The sequence below is a fragment of the Asparagus officinalis genome, chromosome 3, assembly GCF_001876935.1.
Source record: "Asparagus officinalis chromosome 3, Aspof.V1, whole genome shotgun sequence".
Taxonomy (NCBI): Eukaryota; Viridiplantae; Streptophyta; class Magnoliopsida; order Asparagales; family Asparagaceae; genus Asparagus; species Asparagus officinalis.
The window spans coordinates 33,922,932-33,943,202 of record NC_033796.1 but is presented as its reverse complement, the minus strand read 5'-3'; the positions used below and the strand labels follow the sequence as shown (position 1 = coordinate 33,943,202).

Genomic DNA, 20,271 nt, shown 5'->3' with positions numbered 1-20,271 from the left:
TAGTAAGGTGATACAATCCCCTCCACTCATTCAAATGGTGAATATGATCCCTCATTTGAATGAGTGGATGAGATTGTATCACCTCAATACTAAGCACAACTTTTTATGTTTGGTACCAAGCATACTCATATTTCTCATATATATATATGAGAAATATGGAGAACCTTGGTACCAAGTTGCTTAAAGCAACTTGGTAGTGATGTGGCCTAATCTTGCCCCTACACCACACCTCGAAGATAGAGCCTCAACCACCCTTCACCAACTCCAATATAGATGTATGGACAAGATTAGGCCACATCACTACCAAGTTGTTTGGAGCAACTTGGTACCAAGTTTCTCCATTTTTCTCTCTCTCTCTCTCTCTCTATATATATATATATATATATATATATATATATATATATATATATATATGGGAGAAGTGTTCCTAAGATGACGTCTTAGATAATCATCTAAGGACACGGCCTAAAATCACATGATTGAGCTACATTGTGGATGATCCGTTCTGTTAAACTTGATCTACATATTCTAAAACCCAAACAAAGTTTGGGATGAACCCGTCATCGTTTGACCTTTCATCAACTCATATCAATTTTAATGGTTTCGAATGAATAAAACTTTTCACATGGCTTGACGGAGGGTTAAACGATGATAGGTTCACCCCAAACTTGGTGTGTTGGAGTTTTAGAATATGTAGATCAAGTTTGACTGAGCGGATCATCCACAATGTAGCTCAATCATGTGATTTTAGTTCTTTCCCATTTTGGTCACCTTCATTCACTTTCCGAAAACATATCCTTAACTACGATAGTACCCAACCACAATACCAGACTCAAATTATCTAATTATGTGTAGGACCTGGCAATTGGAACGTTATGAAAACAATTGTTTCAGTTTTTACTAGCTAAAGCATATCCAAGTGCTAAAGCAATTTACATATAACCAATAATCAGTGCTCCTTTTGCTTGAATCGCAATAAATGCCTTTCTTCGGTAATCTGATTTCAAAATCATTTGCAGTTGAGCTAACAAAACTCCCTCATAATTTCATGTGGCCAAGCCCGCCTTTGAAAGAACCATAGAGAGGTCTTGACCTTCTGAAGCTGAATATATCTTTGATTTGATACCTCCCCGGTTCATCTGCTTCATTGATTGTCTTCTTGTATTCCGCTGAATGCACTCCACCATAGACTTGAACGCTGAGAGTCTTTCTTTGAGGTGAATCTACTTTGATATAGTAATTGAAGAAATCCACCAGTTCTTCCTTCTTCAGATCACGCAGAGCTGCAACCTATAATTTCTTCCATAGATAAGTCTCTTTATGTTGAAATATAAAACATGGAGGCTTGAAAAATGTGAAAATTATTCTCTGAAATAGTAGTGATAGTATAGACTTCAAAACACAGCACTTACCTCAGAATCTCTTCTGTCAAATTTTAGAGTACCATCAGAAATTTCTCCCCAGTAGAAGGCTGCTTCGTCCCTCAAATTCTTATGTTTCTCGAGTTTCATATCAATCAGTGCATTGACATTGCTCTGCAAGCCGCATTGACATAGTTTTAAAAGTGAGTATGCATCTCTTGATTAATTATGAACTTCATTTAATTTTTGAGAAGCCAAATGTTAAAAGGAAAAACTAGTTTGACCTTCATCAATAGATAAGATTCGAAGATGCAAAGATCGCAATGTTGATGTCAATGGAACAACCATTAGTCACCTCATGCAAAGATACCCAACATATGAAAGAGAGATTTAATGCTAGGGTCTAGTTAAAAACTAATTAAAATCGAATGCATACACAACTCGAATTTCTACACAGAAAAGAAGGTTTCTAACACTCTGCATGTGGATTCTTTGAATTCACTTTTTTGGGAGCATCAGTTTAGTGCAGACTCTGTATGTATAAGTATAAATAGGGTACCTGCATCATTGTGGACATGTTGGATCTTCTAAACTTATTTTATAGGAATTCACTCAAATATAGGCAGCAGTCTAGAAGCATGTATAGAATTTGTTAATGAGGCCAAATATGTTTTACAAATTTGAACATCATCACTTACATGGTGGACAGGAGTAATTTCCGTATTTCTAAAAGCAATGCTGCAATAGTATTCGTTTTACCCTTGTATTACCAATTATCAAATAGTAAAGACTAGTATTAATAATCATATAAATGAACAAAGATTATCAGAAGCCAGGAGAAACCAACCTTATATTCTTCTTCACTCATTTCATAGAGTTTACCCTCAAATAGCTTTAAGAAAGCTCCAACTCTAACATCAAGTTCCGCCGGATCCTGTGAAGTCATGAGAACAAGAAATTTAGAAGAGAAAAATAATTAAGGTAGCAAAACATCTCGTCTTTCTGTACCTTCACTGTTGACTGTATAATAAATTGAGCTCCGCGAACACCAGAATCATTCCTGTGTACAACAACAACAACAACAACAACAGGAATCACTCCTTTATTCCTGTGTAGCAGGCATAATATAACTTAATGGAAAATCATGTTCACCTTACGCCTTAAGGGCGGAAAGAAAAGTAATCCTAATTAAAGTCCAAAAGAAAAATATCCCAATTACCTCTTCATAAGCACGGTTATATATCCCAGCTGCTCTACAGAACGTAGCTGGTGAAAGGCTGGTTGCTTCGCAACGAGAGCAAACAACTGAAGTTTGACATCTAACTTTATATCATCTTGATGAACCTGCTCAAGATGTCAGACAATGAAAACCATGAGATTTAGCCAATAATGGCTTTTAATAAAAGAATAAAACAGAAAATATAATCTGGATAATAAAAGTTGCATAATTGCAGCCACAGTTGGTCATGACTTCCTTCACAATTCTTGTCTGCCAAGAAAGGGAAGAGACTGTTTCAGCACAATTAACTGTTTAACTGCTTGTTACTTGTTAGACCGTAAGCTTTTGTTATGTCATAATGTAATATACAAAAGACTTATTAGATACGCATAAACTAGTCGCTTCCTAGTTTAGTTATTCTTTGTTTTCCCAGGAGCTAGAGACTCCAGTTCGTAAAAAAACGAAAACAAAATTCTTTGCTTTGTTGCAGCTGTAACATAGGCTGAGGAGCAAGACAGATGTAGGGACTGCAAGAGCTCCACATCTTATGCTCTTTTACTTCTTCAATAAAGGAGTTGCTGTGTGACTAAAGCATACCAAATAATTTACATCTACTTAAAGCTCTACAAGCCACAACTTTAATGCATGTATCATTGCCACAAGTAACATCAACTCTTAGCATCTAGCCTCTTAACCTTCAGGATAAAGGAACCATCAGACTCGTGTGTCTTTAAAAATGTCAGGACTGGCTGCATGAAACTTTGGAAACTAGTATCACTGTCCATGATATTATGTTACTAATCCATTTTCTCCACAAACAAAACTAGCTATTAAGAAATAATGTAACTCTTTCAGTAAGTTCTTATTGCTAGAGAAAACCTCTAAATTCTTTTCACCTATATTTCCCAAGTAATAAGGAATTGATATGTTCCAAAAAGAGTATTAAATTGTCTTGATCTCTTAGAAAGTGACATCATCCAATATACATTTTGTTTCTCCAGTATCCTTGCTGAATAGACACTGCACTTAGGCAAGAACATGCATCGACTAATTGCCACAATATGGAGGAAAAGATTACAAGACTAACTGACTCAACCTTGGGAATGAGAAACAAATAAAATAAAGGTCTATTGCATTTTGAAAAAAAAATCTCTTGTTGCTGGAGTGATGCCTTACTATCCCACAGAAACCTCAACTGCTAGTCCAATAAACACCATCAGGACCAGGTGCACTATCCTTGATGTAGAAGAAAGAGCCAACTAAAATTCCCATCATATGGATTCCTCAAACACCTCATTGTGTCCTTCTCTTGGGCCTCACATATAGAATTTGAGATATAAAGAAATTGTTCGATAGCAAAGAACAAATGAGAAATTTAATAGCGCCAATAATGATCCTTCTATATTTACTTGAATATGATACCCAGGACCATTGTATTTCTTTCCACTCCATCAACCTAATTGCTTCCGAAAGAATACTTATTGAACAGTCATGTGCTTCCTTTACCTCAAGCAGCAACATGCTCTTCTTCAAAAATATTAGGTCAGTTGCTTCCAGCTACTAGAAGTTCATGTTTCGAGTTTTTTTTATACTATTAATCAATTGAACAGAAATTTCTTATACCAAAATTCCGACTAAAATTTCCTAAACATATTTCAATAAAGGTAGTAGACAAGGATAAAGTGACAATGCAAGAATCTAATTATTCTTATTCATTATATGTAGTAGTTCAAATTTCTTAAGCTTATATTAATGTAGAATAATGCATAGGACTATAGGAGTACCTGAATATAGTGGACAAGGGAAGAATTCTCATCTTTCTGATTTAGGCCCTCAACTGGATAATGGTAAATAACACCTTTGTCAAGCTTGACTACTCTATTTGTTAAATGCTGAGATGGAAACAAAGGTTTGGATGTAGGCTGGGGACCCCTGAATAGGACATCTTCTACGTGTTGGACTACTGATTCTGCTTCTGCTGGCTCAATGTTTCCTACAGGCAATCACAAACAATTAACATGCATATTCTGAAATAGTAATTGCATAAGGAAGACAAATTGAAAAGGTAAAGGAAATAACCTGCCACTAAACACTCCAAAAATGCTTTTGAAAGTAAAATAGGAGCGAACTTTGCAAGATGATCTGCTTCAAGATAAGGAAGCACATCAAGCTCCTCGCTCCATGGCCATGTATGATCCTCTAGTAACAGTGTGCAATAGTACATAGCTTGCTGATATGGCTGTTGAAACTTAAAGTTCTGGTACTCCTTTATGACTGCTTCCTGATGGACATAGTAACTGAACATCATTAACCACTAATATGTACGAAACAAGAAAATCAATGATATCAATCTTTAATGCCTCTGCCAATTAGTTGTTTTGATTTCTCGAGCAAAATTTGCAAGGAAAAACTTAACTAGCTAGGGTGTGTCTATGATACTGTTTGATGAGAACTTAAAACACAAAGCTTGCACAGAAAACAACATCTAGGATGTATCTCCTCATGATAGTCGAGGAACCATTAAACATTATTGATAAGCATATACTAGTAACATAATAGGTTGGATAACTCTTTTCTGTGTCTAAATTAAAAGATTCTGGAATGCTACCAGAAGACTACGCAAAGTTCAACAAATAACAGAATCAACAAGTTAATTACTAAGAAGATATAAAGAAAAACAGAACTATAGCATGGTTATCTTCAATTTACAATAAAAATGACTTCAAAGTATATCTTTATTAGTTTCATTACCCACCTAAATATTATCACTTGTTTTATTTTCTTTGTTAATCACTTGTATTATTTAGCTAGAGATAAAGAACCTGCAGTTTTTTTTCTGGGTTCTGAAACACCGTAATAATTGGTGTTGAGATTGGAATATTCATCTTGTTTAATCTGTTAAGACATGCTTCTTTTTTTCTCTGCTGTTTTGGTTTGTTTTTTGACTCTTCACTGTCGGTATTCTTATGATGCTACTATTTGGAGCTTTTAGTTCTTGATGTAAAGTTACCTGGCAGTGTATTTTTCCTCTTAGGTCACGATTTTCTGCTTGTTGTTCATGATAAAATATTTATCTAAGAATAAACAGTAAAAATTCCTATTTATATTAGACAAGAAATTCTTCATCAACCACTAGTCACATAAGGTAAATATTACCATATCTTCTTATCAAAATTATACTCGGAAGACAATGTAAGCATATTGTGTCAGATACAACCAGAAAACATGAGGGCAACCATGGAAAGAACAAACATTTAGATACCTGAGTATTTAAGTTTTTTTTCTTTTAACAAATAAAGACAAATACCATCTGGTTCAAAAATTAATCCAGTACAAAACAAAAGAAAAGGCCAATTAGTTACCTTGATCACTGCAAATCTGTCAGGTTTAACTTCAAACTGATGAAGTTTAAGAACAATTGTTTCTAATAGGATTCTCATTTTGTGATTATATCCAACGACAATCACCTACAAAGAAGCTCATGGTTAGTACCCTGAGAATATTTTGAACTACATACAGAAAACAACAGATATATTAGAAATAGGAAATATGGTAATCAAGTAAATATGTTCCTGAACCACTCATCTTTCTATATGACCAAGTGCCATCTAACAGAAGGAAAGAGATAAAGATACAAAATTTGTTTTCCCAAATAATGAAGACTTTTATTGCCAATTTATTAGAGCAAGTTTTAGTGAGCCTGTATACAAATATATATAAACTTGGAAAGTTATCAGTGGCAAGCTGGTATAATGGCTACTTAGACTCAGGATTTTACACATCAAATAGTAGAAGACTAGCACCATGGCTTCACATTTGAAAATACTAAAAAAGAAATAAAAAAGAATAGAAAGAAAGAAAGAAAGAAAAACTCTACTTTCAGCATAACTGAAAGAAAGAAAGAAAGAAAAACTCTACTTTCAGCACAACTCTACCTTCAGCATTTAGTTCTCTTGATTAATAGTATGTTGAAATTCTACATATGTGGATGTATCAGGATAAGGGGCAAAATGGAACAATGACAATTTTGATTACCACAAGAAACTTCCTTCATTTCAGAAAATCATCATATAACATCGCTTCAATCAATTACATAACTTCTAAGCAATATTTCCTGCAGCTTCCATTCAGATTTTTCACTAGCTAACAATGCATAAGAGCATCTCCAACAGCTTCCCCATTTTATTGGTATTCTCATTTTTGAAGAATTTTAGCCTTTTTTTGGTCCAACAGATTCCCCATCTCATTCCCCAAAATAGGGATGGAGGGGAAAAAATAGGGAGCCTCCCCAAATCTGTAGCATTCTGCAAATTTTTGGGGAAACTCTGTTTCACGTTCTTCAATGCTCAACGACTCAAAAAACGACTCAACGATTCGATCTCCTCGAGCTCGAGCGTTCGCCGCAGATTCCTCCAACTTCTTGATTCTCGTCCCTCACCTCAAGATCTAGGGTTTCCATCCGTCGATCTCCTCGAGCTCGAGCGTTCGCCGCGGGTTCCCATCTTCGACGGGCTTCATTCTCCATTGGATTTCAGGTAAAGTTCTTCTCTCAATTTCAATTTTTGATTGTAATAGACCATTGAATCTTTATTTTGGGGATGATCAAGAATCCTAGTCCTCTGATCTGGGGAAAACAAGTTTCCCTAATTTGGGAATCGATTGCGCTAATTTAACTAAGGGTTTTGAAACTAGAATGGGATTTTGCCAAAATTTATGCTGGGGAGAAATATTTTTAGTTTGTAGCAGGTAATCCCTCACTAGACGTGTACATAGAATACACTCATCCAAGGATAACAGGCTTTGTATTTAGATCAACACCCAACACAGTTAGTTTGTAGCAGGTAATCCCTCACTAGACGTGTACATAGAATCCAATTTGAAGAGAAAAGTTAGCGGGAACACTAAAATGTGAAAATCATTATCAATGACATGGGAAGAGTTTAATATCTGGATGATAATTTGCTTAGTACAATAATATCTTGTTGAGCATGACACAAACACATTAGATGAGGCACAGGCATGAACATTAATATGCATCAGGTTAACAGGTTGACACAATGACAAATAGCTGGATCTTGTTATCAATAATATCTGAGAGAATTAGCCAAGCCTATTTTCACATAGTTTCTTCTTTTCTTGAGTAATTATTTCTAGTCACATTAAATAAAATGGAGGCAATAGATTTTCACATTCTGTTAAATAAAGAGATTGGATGGAGTAGTTAGAATATATTATGTTTGTTAGTAGATTGTTGAATAGATAGCATTCTCTAACACTTTCCATGGTGAAGTTTATAGGTAATTGATGTCATTTCTTGTAGTTCTTTGGCTATCCTCATTTTATTTTCCCTGCCTAGTTCAAATCAATGTATAAACCTTTTTTCTCATTACTGTTTTGGTAACTTATTGAGTTCTGAGAATAAAAATCCTAGCACAATTTAGGTCCAACCACTCATGTATTTTTATGGATCAAAAACTTCATGTGCAATGAATGCCCAATTTTTCTTTAACAAGTTATATGCTACACCCTTATTTTCACTCACTCACCATACCAGAGCATGACTTGATTTTCCTATATAGGTTTTTGCAACCATTCATCTACTAGTGAAGATGTCATATTCATTGAAAATGTTATCTCGCTCACATTTTACTCGACTTTCATCTTCATATAGAGTTGAAATGTTCAGCTCAAGGGTTCTAGCACCTGCTACATATTCCAAGTGGAACTTCCTATATAGGTTTTTCCAGCTGAAATATTCTAGTTGTTATTGAGTATGATATATACCAACACAAGATCAAAATAGTTCTATGTACATGCAATTTAGTAGTTCTATATCTGGTGGTTAAGCAATTCTGAGATTCTGCAGATGAATTTCACCGAGCTCTTCAACAATGGATCGTCCCTTGATGATCTCAATGAACCACATCTGTCATATGATTTTCCATTGAGTCAGTATCATTCCAGTGGTTCTCCTTTTGAAGAGACATATACTATTGAAGCTCACACTGATCAAGAGACGCCACATGCACCTAGCAGCAACAAATCACAAAAACAATCTCAAAGAACTATCAACTTTTCTCCTGAGGAAGACAAACTTGTTATAGCCGCATGGCTAAATACAAGCTTAGATCCAATCAAAGGATCTGATCAAAACAAGAACCAATTCTGGAAAAGAATTACTCGGTACTTTGAAGATCATAAGAGTTGGTCGGAGGAACGAACTGAAAAATCACTGACGAACCGCTGGTCAAAAATAAGCTTCAGTGTGAGTAGGTTTTGTGGACATTATGACCGCTGGTCAAAAATAAGCTTCAGTGTGAGTAGGTTTTGTGGACATTATGCTGCAGTTGAACACTTGCGGAAAAGTGGATACACAGAGGTTGTGGACATTATGCTGCAGTTGAACACTTGCGGAAAAGTGGATACACAGAGGCAGATAAGGTGCACACTATTGTTATCTTCATTATCTTCAAAGCATCCTACTGTTTATTTATATTTTCAAATGTTAGTATTAATGTTGCATTCTCAAATGTTATTTTTCTGTTAGATATTTACATGAGCTATTCTTTGCAGATACAAGAGGCAAAAACGGTCTACAAAGATAAGGAAGGTCATCAGTTTGGATTTGACCATTGTTGGACTCTTCTGAGGTTTCAGTAAAAATGAATGGTTGAACATAAAAAAATTGAAGCAACTAGAATCTTCAAGGCTCCTACTAAAAATAGAACTACAATTAACTTGGAAGATGATAATGGAAATGCTCCTGAACCTGCACCCTTGAAGAGGCCTATTGGAAGAAAGGCTGCAAAAGAAGCGAACAAAAAAGCAAAATCCAACGAGCAAGGTGATGATGATGAGAAGGAATCTTCAAAAGTCCGTTTTGAGTTGGAAGAGTTTAGGGCAAGGAGACTAGAAAGTGACCGCGTAAAGGCAGAACAACTTAAGTTGCTAATTGATATTGAGCAAAAGCAAGTTGCTCTTAGAGAAAAGGAAATTGAACTTCAAGCTCGAAGTGAGGAAACTAAAATAATGTCTATGGATACTAGTTCCATGAATCCTCTTCAAGCAGAGTATTTCATCAGCCTTTAGAGAGAAATTTTGGCAAAAAGAGCTGGTAAGAATGGAAATGAGTAGTCTCTTGTGTCATTACTCCTGGATATTTATGTTATTTCTCTATAATGATACATATTGACTCGTTTTGAGCAGAGACTTGTGTCATGTATTTTGGATTATTTCTTTCTAGCTTTTCAGCTGCTGAATATTTAGAGGGTAGGAAAAGTGTATCTTTTTTTCTCAAGTTTGGGCCTTGAACAATGTTATTGTTAAAGTTCATGTCTAAATCTTTATGCTTGCTGACCATTGTTACTCTTTTTTTATTTTTTTCCTGCAATTGCTCCCAGTAGCAAAGTTCATGGCTATTCACATATCTTAATAACTTTATCTTGAAATTGAACAATGACAGTAGAGTTAGTAACTTTATCTTAACTAAGTATGCTACTACTCAATGAAATTGGTATGATAAGTCTTATGATATATAAATTTTATTATTCATAAATTTAACGACATTACAATGAAGTTGAAACAACATAATATTGATTTATATAAGAAAGCAAATCACTAATTGGCTCCATGTTTTTTCCATAAGTGCTCGATAAGATCTTCTTGGAGTTGAGTATGCATTTGTTTATCTCTAACTCGATGACGATTTGCGATGAACTCCATTATTGTTGGTGTACGCTCGAGTGAAAGTGATATGCGTGGAATTTCATCAACATGGTCATATTCTTTTTTGATATCATGTATCTTCCTTAGTCTACGAATACGCTCATGTTCATCACGCTCGTCTTCGACAATCATATTATGCATAATTATGCATGCCATCATAATATGTTTTAGGTTATCCTTATCCCAAAGTCTTGTCGGGTTTCGGACAATCGCAAAACGTGCTTGAAGCACTCCGAATGCGCGCTCAAAAACTTTCCTTGCCCCTTCTTGCTCTTTAGCAAAATGTCGATGCTTATTTCCTTGTGGAGCTGGAATAGTCTTCACTAATGTTGTCCATGATGGATATATACCATCAGCAAGATAATATCCCATGTCATATGGCCTCCCATTGACTTTATAGCTAATATGAGGGGCACTACCTTCATCCAATCCACTAAATACATAAGACCCCTCTAACACATTGATGTCATTAAGAGACCCAGGTAATCCAAAGAAAGCATGTCATATCCACAAATCATATGAAGTTACAGCTTCTAAAATAATAGTGGGTTCATGCATGTGGCCAGTAAACATACCATGCCAAGAAGTAGGGCAATTCTTCCATGTCCAATGCATACAATCAATGCTTCCAAGCATCTCAGGAAAACCGCGTCGTTCACCTATTGCAAGTAATCTCTTAAGGTCATCACTATGTGGCGACCTTAAGTACTCATCACCAAACACTTCGACAACTGCTGTGACGAACTTTTTTAGACTTTCAATAGCGGTGCTTTCCCCTATCTGCACATATTCATCAACATAATCGGTTGGAACACCATATGCAAGTTGTTGAAAAGCAACTGTTACCTTCTGAAGTGATGACAAGCCAAGACGCCCAGCAGCATTTCCTCTTTTGAACAAAATAAGTATCGTGCGCGACGACGGCATCATGAATGCGCATGAAAAGAGCTTGCTTCATTCTGAATCTCCTTCAAAAGAGACGAGCCCCATATTTTGGAGGATTGGCAAAGTAGTCACGACAAAGTCTTTCATGACCCTCAATTAGATCACGATTAACAATACGGTGACCCATAATAGAACCATGATGACCTCCTCTAGAACTCTGGTTGGCATGACCTTTTTCTTCTATTTGAGCAAGTAACAATTCTTCATATTCGTCGTCAATATTGTCGTCGTCATCCATGAACGTATCAACTAGATAACGACTAGCCAACGAACGACGAGCCATAAAATATATTTTCAAAGTGAGAAAAAGATGAGGAAGCAAAGAATGTGAGAATGAGATAACAAAAGTGACCAGATTTGTTCTTATATATATAGATAAAAAATAGAAGTCAACTAGTCGTTTTAAATTAGACGTTAGAAACTAGCCGTTGGAAACTAGCCGTTATTTCGAAGTTTCAAATAAAAAATAATTTATTATTTATTAGTCAAAGATGTAGAATATTTTTATTATTGTAATAAATGCAAGATTTTTCAAAATGGGGAAGATGTTGGAGTTGGAGCAAAAATAATTTGGAGAATATGACTTTTGTTTTCCCATTTTGGAGAAATTTATGGGGAAGCTGTTGGAGATGCTCTAAGTGACCTAGATACAATCAACGTAATTTTAGTAAGATTATCAATACATATAATCACTTACATTCACCAGAATAAATGCTCATACGAGAGATTCAGAATATTACATATATGTTAATTTTCCTAAAAATTGATGGCATTAACATGGATAATTGGTCATTATCACCAGTAATCTTTCCAATGACTTGATATCGCATGTTTTGCGTTGTAGTTGGATGCAAGAGGTCTTCCAAACCAAAGGTACCTAAGCCGCATAATACCAGTTTTCTTAATTGCATGAGGGGCAAAACACGAGGGAGAAAAGGGGGGAGAGGGGGGAGGGGTGTTGGGTTAAGGGACTTCCATTATCCCCTCTTCTCCTTTCTTCCTTAAATTTGGTTGAACTTACTCCTTCTATTTTGAAGAAAAGATGAACACCTTTCTCGCCATCATTTTATTCCATCTTCCCCCATTTGGTTCAAAGCCTAGTTCTCTCCTAACTTTGTCACCTTTTTCTCCCAATATGGGCCTGATTCAAATTCTTCTGGTTGTATGCTCACTTCTTTCTACTTTGATGACAACACCTTGTTCTCTATCATTGAATCACAACTCTACTTGGGCTTGTAAAATTGGCAAACTTACAACCTTACTTTTAGAGTAAACTTCAAGAGACTTAAATACCATGTACTAGACACAGTCAACAAAACAAGTCATATGGCAGGTTGCCTCTGAATCAAGTAGACAAGTGCATCACAAGTACTCTTCAAGAGAGTGAGAAAGGGGAAGAATTGGGGTACAGAACTATTATTGAAAGCATACTAGTAAAGAGCCTCGCAAATGCACTCAGCAAATCTAGAAACATCTGAGAACCAACACATTGCTACTAACGGAAAAGAACCGACAGCAAGACAGCTGCCGAAGCATGCCACAAGGCCATTGCTATATAAGCCAGGAACATGTTTAATTTTCCGCTAAACTGTCGAGATAAACAATTGAAATTAACCGACTACCACGTATACAGATATTTCCTCAAAAAAACATATATACAGATATTAAACATAGAATAGTAAACTCTGTAGGGGGAAAAAAAGACGACCACTTCTTTCTGACTGAATTTCTTCAAGTCCTGAAAGCGATGAATATCTTGTTGAATTCCCGCAAGTGGGTTGACCACATTAATAGTTGACAAAGTCAATTCAGCTTTCGACTATAAATGCAAAGTGTCTGGTCAAAGCCCATGGCTGACTGGGTAATTCATTTTCCACAATTAATGGCTATGGACAAAGTAGAGAATCTATCAAGTTAAACTTACCTTAAAGAAATATGCATGCAAGTTGCAACTTATTTAACAAAGAAATAATAAACAGAAAACACACCTGAAATCCAGTATCAGCATGTCGTATTGCATAATCAAGGCCAGCAACTTGAGCATCATAAGCTGAAGTTAAAAAAAAACAAAGTTCATAAGCTTATCAGTTATATAACAAGAAATAATAAAGCTCAGCCCAGGATGAGCATCAGTTAAAATTGTATGTTAGAAATGATGCAGAACGAAGGCGATGATGAATAGCCGAGTAAACAGTATATGTGAACAGTAAATTTTCTCTTTTCATTTTTTAGTCAGTAAAAGACCAAATAAAGAAAAATAAAAGAAAAATAGACCAGACCAGATTGACTCACACTATCTAACCTCTGAAAATGAGGGAAATGGCCAGTTTGACACGCGGATGCCTAATCAGAAAACATGGCTTCATGCCTTGAGAAATCACTCCACAATTTCCCCAAACTCAAAACTTATATTCATATCAATCTTCCATCTTCAAAGGAAGCAATGCATCGTTATTTATAGGATAATATTCTAATCAAATCAAACAAACTTCTAAGTTCTAACTGAAAAAGATAACAAAAATCATATCTAATTATTCTAACTAATAGATAGAACTAAGTAACAATTTCAACTAAAACATCTTAACTAAAATGAAATCAAATCCCTACAAGAAAATTAAATCCTAAAAACTAATCCTCAACATCCTGCATCAAATCTCCTCCAAGTTGAGAAATTCGCTTCGAGTTAATTTGGATGGCATTGACGGACTTTGAACTGCTTCATTGTTGATGTTGAAGTTGAAACGGTGGATCTTTCGGCTTTGATACCAAACGATGCGGAATGGAGGTGGTGCCGTTCGCAGGGAGACGCAAGGGATGTCGTGAACGGTGGGAGGTCAAAGAAAGAGAATTGACCTATTCATAGAGTGATCTATGATCTATAAGAATACTGTAAACAGTAACTTTTCTCTTTTTAATTTTTTTGTAATACCAAATAAAGAAAGATAAAAGATAAATATGAGAGACGTGATTCATCCGCAACATCTAGCCTCTAAAATGATGGAGAAGACCGGTTTCACAGACGGAAACCTAATAAAATAAACATGGCTTCACGCCTTGAGTCGTCGCTCCAATTTTTCTCCAACCTAAACTTTTATTCATTAGTTTTTCATATTCAAATTAAGCAATACATCATCATTTATAGGATAAAATCCTAATCAAATCAAACAAACTCCTAACTAAAAGTTAAAAAAACCGTATCTATATATGAAAATAAATAATAATTCCAACTAAAATATCTTAACTAAAAAAATAAAATCCTTATAAGCAAACTAAAGGAGAAATTAAAAAAAATAACTATTTTTTAAATTTAATTATAGAAACCGACCTAGTTAGAATTTGTTTAGGGGTTGTTTGGTTCGTTTCCTAGATATAGGGAAATGCATTTCCATGTACAAAAACACAAGTTTTGAGTTTTCCAAACTTTTCCAAGAAATAGATTGTTTCGCTTTGGTTCGCACAAAAAAAATGGTGGGAAACCAATGTATTTATTTTTCTTGTGTTTGGTTCGCATGGAAAAAAAGGGAAACTTTTGTTTATATGGTAAAAAGCTGACGTGGCTGCAGTTTTCGTCGATTTCATGAGGTTGAGGAAAAAATTGGGGGAGAGAAAAAAATCTGATGTGGCGACGATTTTCACCTAGTTTCCCTTCTTCAACCCTAGTGAACCAAAGATGAGAAAAAAAACCGACAAAAAACTTATATCCTACGTGGCCACGAAAAATCTGATATGGAGGCGGTGTAAAACTTTTCTACCGAGTTAAAAAACGAACCAAACAGCCCCTTAGCAAAAACAACCTGTTATTGTCCATGTTAGCAGCATCAATAAAAAAAATTAGTTGTTTTTGAAATTTGATTCTTTTCATTTATGGGAGTGGCAAATCCAGCTAATTAAAGATTAAATAACAAACTAGTCGTGACTGCCACTCCAATTTGTTGCTGCTATACACAGTTACAAGTAGGACCCACCCTCAAATCCCAGCTTCTATCCAGAATAAATTATGATTAAGGGTGATAATTTATAGCATAGTAGTTGGATAAACCTAAATTACGGTAAAATGATAAGTGAAAACTTTAACTAATTATATAGTTATAGTATTTAATTACCCGTGGGCCGTGATTGTCAATCCCGATTCCTGAGTAATTAAATACTCAAGATTTGGAAATCGGTCAAGTTCTGGTCAATGTGCTGACGTGGCAGAAAAAACAAGGTTGTTTTTTGCTAAATAAATGCAAAAGTTGTCAGCTTTCACAATTACATTTAAAAAATAGCCTCCTTTAAAAAATTTTGCAAAACTAAATCCTAAAATCTAATCCTCAATGTCCTGCATCAAATCTCCCCTGCTTTGAGAAACTCACCACGAGTCTAAATTTAGATGGCATTGACGGACTTTGAAGTGCTTCATTGATGATGTCAAGTTGAAATGGTGGATCTTAAGGCTCTGATACCAAATGATGCGGAACGGACGTGATGATGAATAGTGTTCGGTTTGAACAGTACCCATGAGTAATACCTTTCTCTTTTTAATTTTTTATAGTCAATAAAAGACCAAATAAAGAAAGATAAAAGATAATTAGGCTAAGTCAAATTCACTCGCAGCATCTGACCTCTGAAAACAGAGGAAAAGTCGCACATGGAGGCCTAATAAAAAAAACATGGCTTCACGCCATGAAGAATCATTCCACAATTTCTCCAAACTAAATTTTTTTTTTTTTCATATCAATTTTCCATCTTCAAAGGAAGCAATACATCAGTTATTTATAGGATAAAATCCTAATCAAATCAAACGAACTTCTTACAGAAAAAGATAACCAAAATAATATCTAATTATTGACTATTCTAACATATAAAACTAATGAACGATTCCAACTAAAACATCTTAACTAAAATGAAATCAAATCCTTACAAGAAAACTAAATCCTAAAAACCTAATCTTCAACGCCCTGCATCAAGAAAGATACAAGGGACAGAAATATGCGTGATGACAAAATGTTTCTCACGAGCTAACCTGAAGAGCAAGAAAAACATGTAACTAGTGTCCTATCCATAATTGTATGAGAAGTTTGAATAATATAAATAGAGTTGCAAAGACAAACATCTAAAGGAAAACATATATTTTACTAGTATATTATAATACAGAAATATATAACTATAAAATGAATCAGCAGCAGTGCAAGATTTTTTTTTTGTTCAGGTGGGCCAAATTACAAACATCGCACTATATGTCAACCAAGAAGTGATCAAATATGACAAAATATAATAATTTTTTATATATGTAAGTAGGTAAAATAGGAACATAGATTTACAAAAAGATATTTTCATGAATACTTAAATCATTTCGACAAATCCACCGATCATTGAATCATAGTGCTTCAATCTTCTAAAGTTTCTTCTCTAAAATGTACCAACTATAGTAGATTTTCGCATAATTACAAACTACAAAATGCCAAACCATAATACTATAGCAATCATTTTGATTGCAAGTCATACTTGCAAATCGTGGAAAATGAGTCTGAGAAGAAGAAAGGGAAAAAAATAAAAGAAAGCTTTTTTTTTTTAATTGGGGATGATGCAATGTTATATTAACTAATTTGTTTGTTGGGTCAACATTCTCATCTGCAGGTCGGTCACTTAGGCAATTAGTCGTTTTCATCCATAGGGCCACAACTCTTTGTTTCACAATTCTGAGATTACTTCCTTCAATCACGAATAGATGCAGCAATCAGAGGGATTATTTTGAAAAAACTCATAAGAATTTGGGGATCTAATTGTAATTTCAATGATTTGAGGGATTGATTTCAAAATTACTTAAGAATGCAAGAACCTAATAGAAATTTCAATACATTTACAGACTAATTACAAAATATGAAAGATTTAAGAGACTAATATAATATTAATAATAATAATGAACCAAACAATATATGCGCATAACCATTTATGAGAACCAGAATCAGAAGGATGCAACTTTCATGTACAGATATTTTGTTTTGTTTTTTGATATCCTTATAATTAGAGTTCGGATTGAAAGAGTGAAACACTAACATATGAAGGTATGGACAACAAATTGGAGTCTTTCTGCATATGAAAATATAATGATTTACTAGTCAATCTAGTCATTAAAATAAATGAAACAGTAAAGGTTAACAGACATGACATTGGTCAGTAGTTATGCGTGAGGGTTCAAGCAACCCACTGCATTCATCATTGTAATACTGACTAACAGTTATCAGTATCACACTTCAGATACAATTATTCCTCAATGACAGAGCCCATCGAGACTAGTCACCATTGCACCCATTTACCAAACAATGCTCCAGCCTTTCAGGCTCCTGCTTCACTCTATCATTGTAAGTACTGATGAAAATAAGTTCAAGGAATACACAGATAACAAAGGATACACACACATTGAGAGAGAGAGAGATGAGCTAGGTTGCTATTAAAAGTCTCCAATATGCGGATGCTATCAACCCAATTTTTAAATTAAAAACCTAAAAATGGAAATCCAAACCAGTGACTGTGATCTACTACGCATGAACTATCTAAAAACAAACTTTCAAAAGATTCCAACATCATTTAACTCATGTACAATAATTCATCAAAATTTACAATTTAGAATTTCTATAAAGGTGCTTAATTTTTTTCACTTGATATATGATTCAAAACCCATCGAAATCCTTTGAAATTTTATTTCCAGGTAGTTCATGTGTAGTAGATCATATCCGCCGGTTTGGATTTTCATTTTTTGGTTCCGAATTTAAAAGTCCGTTTGATACTATCTGCGGATCTACTACATATCCACCAATTTGGATTTTCATTTTTGGTTTTCGAATTGAAAATTTGGATTGATAGTATCTACATACTGGATAATATTAGCAGCAGTAATAGTATATGCGTAGGTGTGTGGGTGTCCTGTTATAACATTCCTCAGAGTTAAAGCAAAGTCACATAGCAAACATCTTTTCTAGACTTCTTAGTTAAAAAAATTTAAACTGGACATTCCTCTAGCTAACTGCCTCAATACTTTGAATAACCTGACTTTTTTTATTGTTTTCTAAACTACAAATCCAACACCAACTCATAAAGGAGAGCCATAGGTTGACAACTAGCAAAAGACTTAGTCACTACTCATGTGAAGCTTTTCACACTATCAACCATGGTCTATAGGCTTATAACTGACTCCATTTTGTTGTAAATCTATCAGATAATGATATGAAAGCAGCACAGGTGTCAAACGTACAGAAAGGTAAAGCAAGGAAAAAGATTGTACAACCTTCCCAAACTTTGAAATTGCAAATGGGTTGATGTTTGATAAAAATGCCAAACATATAAAAAAAAAGAAACAAATGACGGATTTTAACAACCATGTAATAGTCTAAATATATGATCTTGGGCCAAGTCAGAAAAAAAAGTTACAAAATATATAATTATCACATAAATATAATGCAAGGGAAGAAAGTGATTACTTATTGTGTCCATGATTGACATGATTGAGAAATCATAAATATAATGCAAGGGAAGAAAGTGATTACTTATTGTGTCCATGATTGAGAAATCAAGAGGATGTAAAAGGCACAATCAAGAGGATAGAGTGCAGATGTTTGCAGCCCAGGCTAGACAGATCATCATTGTAGACAATCTAGTTGAGATATGATGCAAAAGGCACAATGCTGCGATAGGCAACCTTTTAGGCCTATCAACGTTGTAGGTAGCTTAGATGTCAAGAGAAGAGTATGGTGTTGCCTAATTTCTGTCCATAAACAAGATTTGTAAAATATTGCATGTGTATCATAAACTTTTAGTTTGGACACCATCTTGTTTTATGAATGGTTTTAGTAGCATAAATTATTGAACATGCACTTTGCACTGAGCATGAGAAAAACTCATACCAAAATAAACAATATTTACAATTAGAAGAAAATTTCAATATAGACTAACTACCACATTTTATCACAAAAATCGACCCTCTTTTTTTTATTAGCGAAATCAACCAAGTTTCTACCACGTCAGCTTCGTGGCCAAAAACTGGGTCGATTTCTAAAAAAACGCATCTGGTTGACAACCCCGACTAATTAGTATGTGCTCGAGAACCCGATTCAAGTCTCTGCAAAAAATTGGCGAGGTTGCCAAATCGGATCGAAATTATTAGGTTTGGCAACCTGGACAATTTTTTCCGTGCTGAATTGGTCGCGGTTAGGTAATTTCAAGCTCCAATTGGTTGGTCCCCAAATAGGGGGTTGGCAACCCTGACTATTTGGCGGAGACTTTTAAAATTAGTCCCCCAAATAATCAGGGTTGGCAACCCTGACCATTTTGGTTGGCAAACTCTTAGAGCTGCTTCTAATTAGTCGGGGTTGCCAACCCCGACTAATTAGAAGTTTATTTTTTTTAAAACGATCCACTTTCTGTCAATGATGCTAATATGACCAAAAACTGGGTCGATTTCACTAATAAAAGTGAAATAGATTGAATTTTGGGAATAAATTAGGGAATGAGATTGTTTTGAAAATTTCTCCTTTAAAATTAACGTGGCTTGAGGAATCCTGCCTGAGGACGTGAGCCAACCCTTGCAGTCTAGTTTATCCAGTCGGCATATTGGTAATAAAGTGGTTTAACTTAAAAGAGACTTTGTAGTGCGTAGGTTTGAGTAGGACTTTATCACGAGAAAGAGTTTTTTTAAGTTGATATATAGTTTGGATTTAGTGGTCTAGATATTAATAACTAAACAAATGATGAGTTTAAAATGAAAAGGTATTACAGGGACATATTTGAAAATAGAGGAGGGTGAGCTTTGCGCAATGATATGGTTTCCGCCTTGTGACAAGGAGGTCACAGATTCAAATCTTGGAAAGAGTCTCTCCGCATGCGAGGGGAAGTTGTGTACATCTGACCCTCTCCAGACACCACAATAGTAGGAGCCGCGTGCACTAAGCCACTTTTATATTAGGACATATAAATATGTTGGAAATATAGGAGTTAGTCTTAGCAAGTCCTCTTGTTAAGAGGACTTGTGGTGAGCCAACACGC

The 20,271-nt window shown here is 35.0% G+C and overlaps 1 protein-coding gene across 1 annotated transcript in view; it reads right to left on the bottom strand.

Annotated features, from left to right (window-relative positions):
• The window catches only part of LOC109833714 (insulin-degrading enzyme-like 1, peroxisomal), a 40,769-nt gene continuing 21,296 nt past the window's right edge, over window positions 799–20,271 (bottom strand). The window contains exons 18-26 of the mRNA XM_020401499.1: window positions 13,239–13,300; window positions 5,943–6,047; window positions 4,660–4,861; window positions 4,365–4,573; window positions 2,581–2,705; window positions 2,370–2,421; window positions 2,209–2,295; window positions 1,413–1,535; window positions 799–1,290 (exon numbers count right to left, since the gene is read on the bottom strand). Of these exons, the coding sequence (XP_020257088.1) occupies window positions 1,039–1,290; window positions 1,413–1,535; window positions 2,209–2,295; window positions 2,370–2,421; window positions 2,581–2,705; window positions 4,365–4,573; window positions 4,660–4,861; window positions 5,943–6,047; window positions 13,239–13,300 (1,217 nt within the window). The 3' untranslated portion in view covers window positions 799–1,038. The remainder of the gene's footprint in view (window positions 1,291–1,412; window positions 1,536–2,208; window positions 2,296–2,369; window positions 2,422–2,580; window positions 2,706–4,364; window positions 4,574–4,659; window positions 4,862–5,942; window positions 6,048–13,238; window positions 13,301–20,271) is intronic.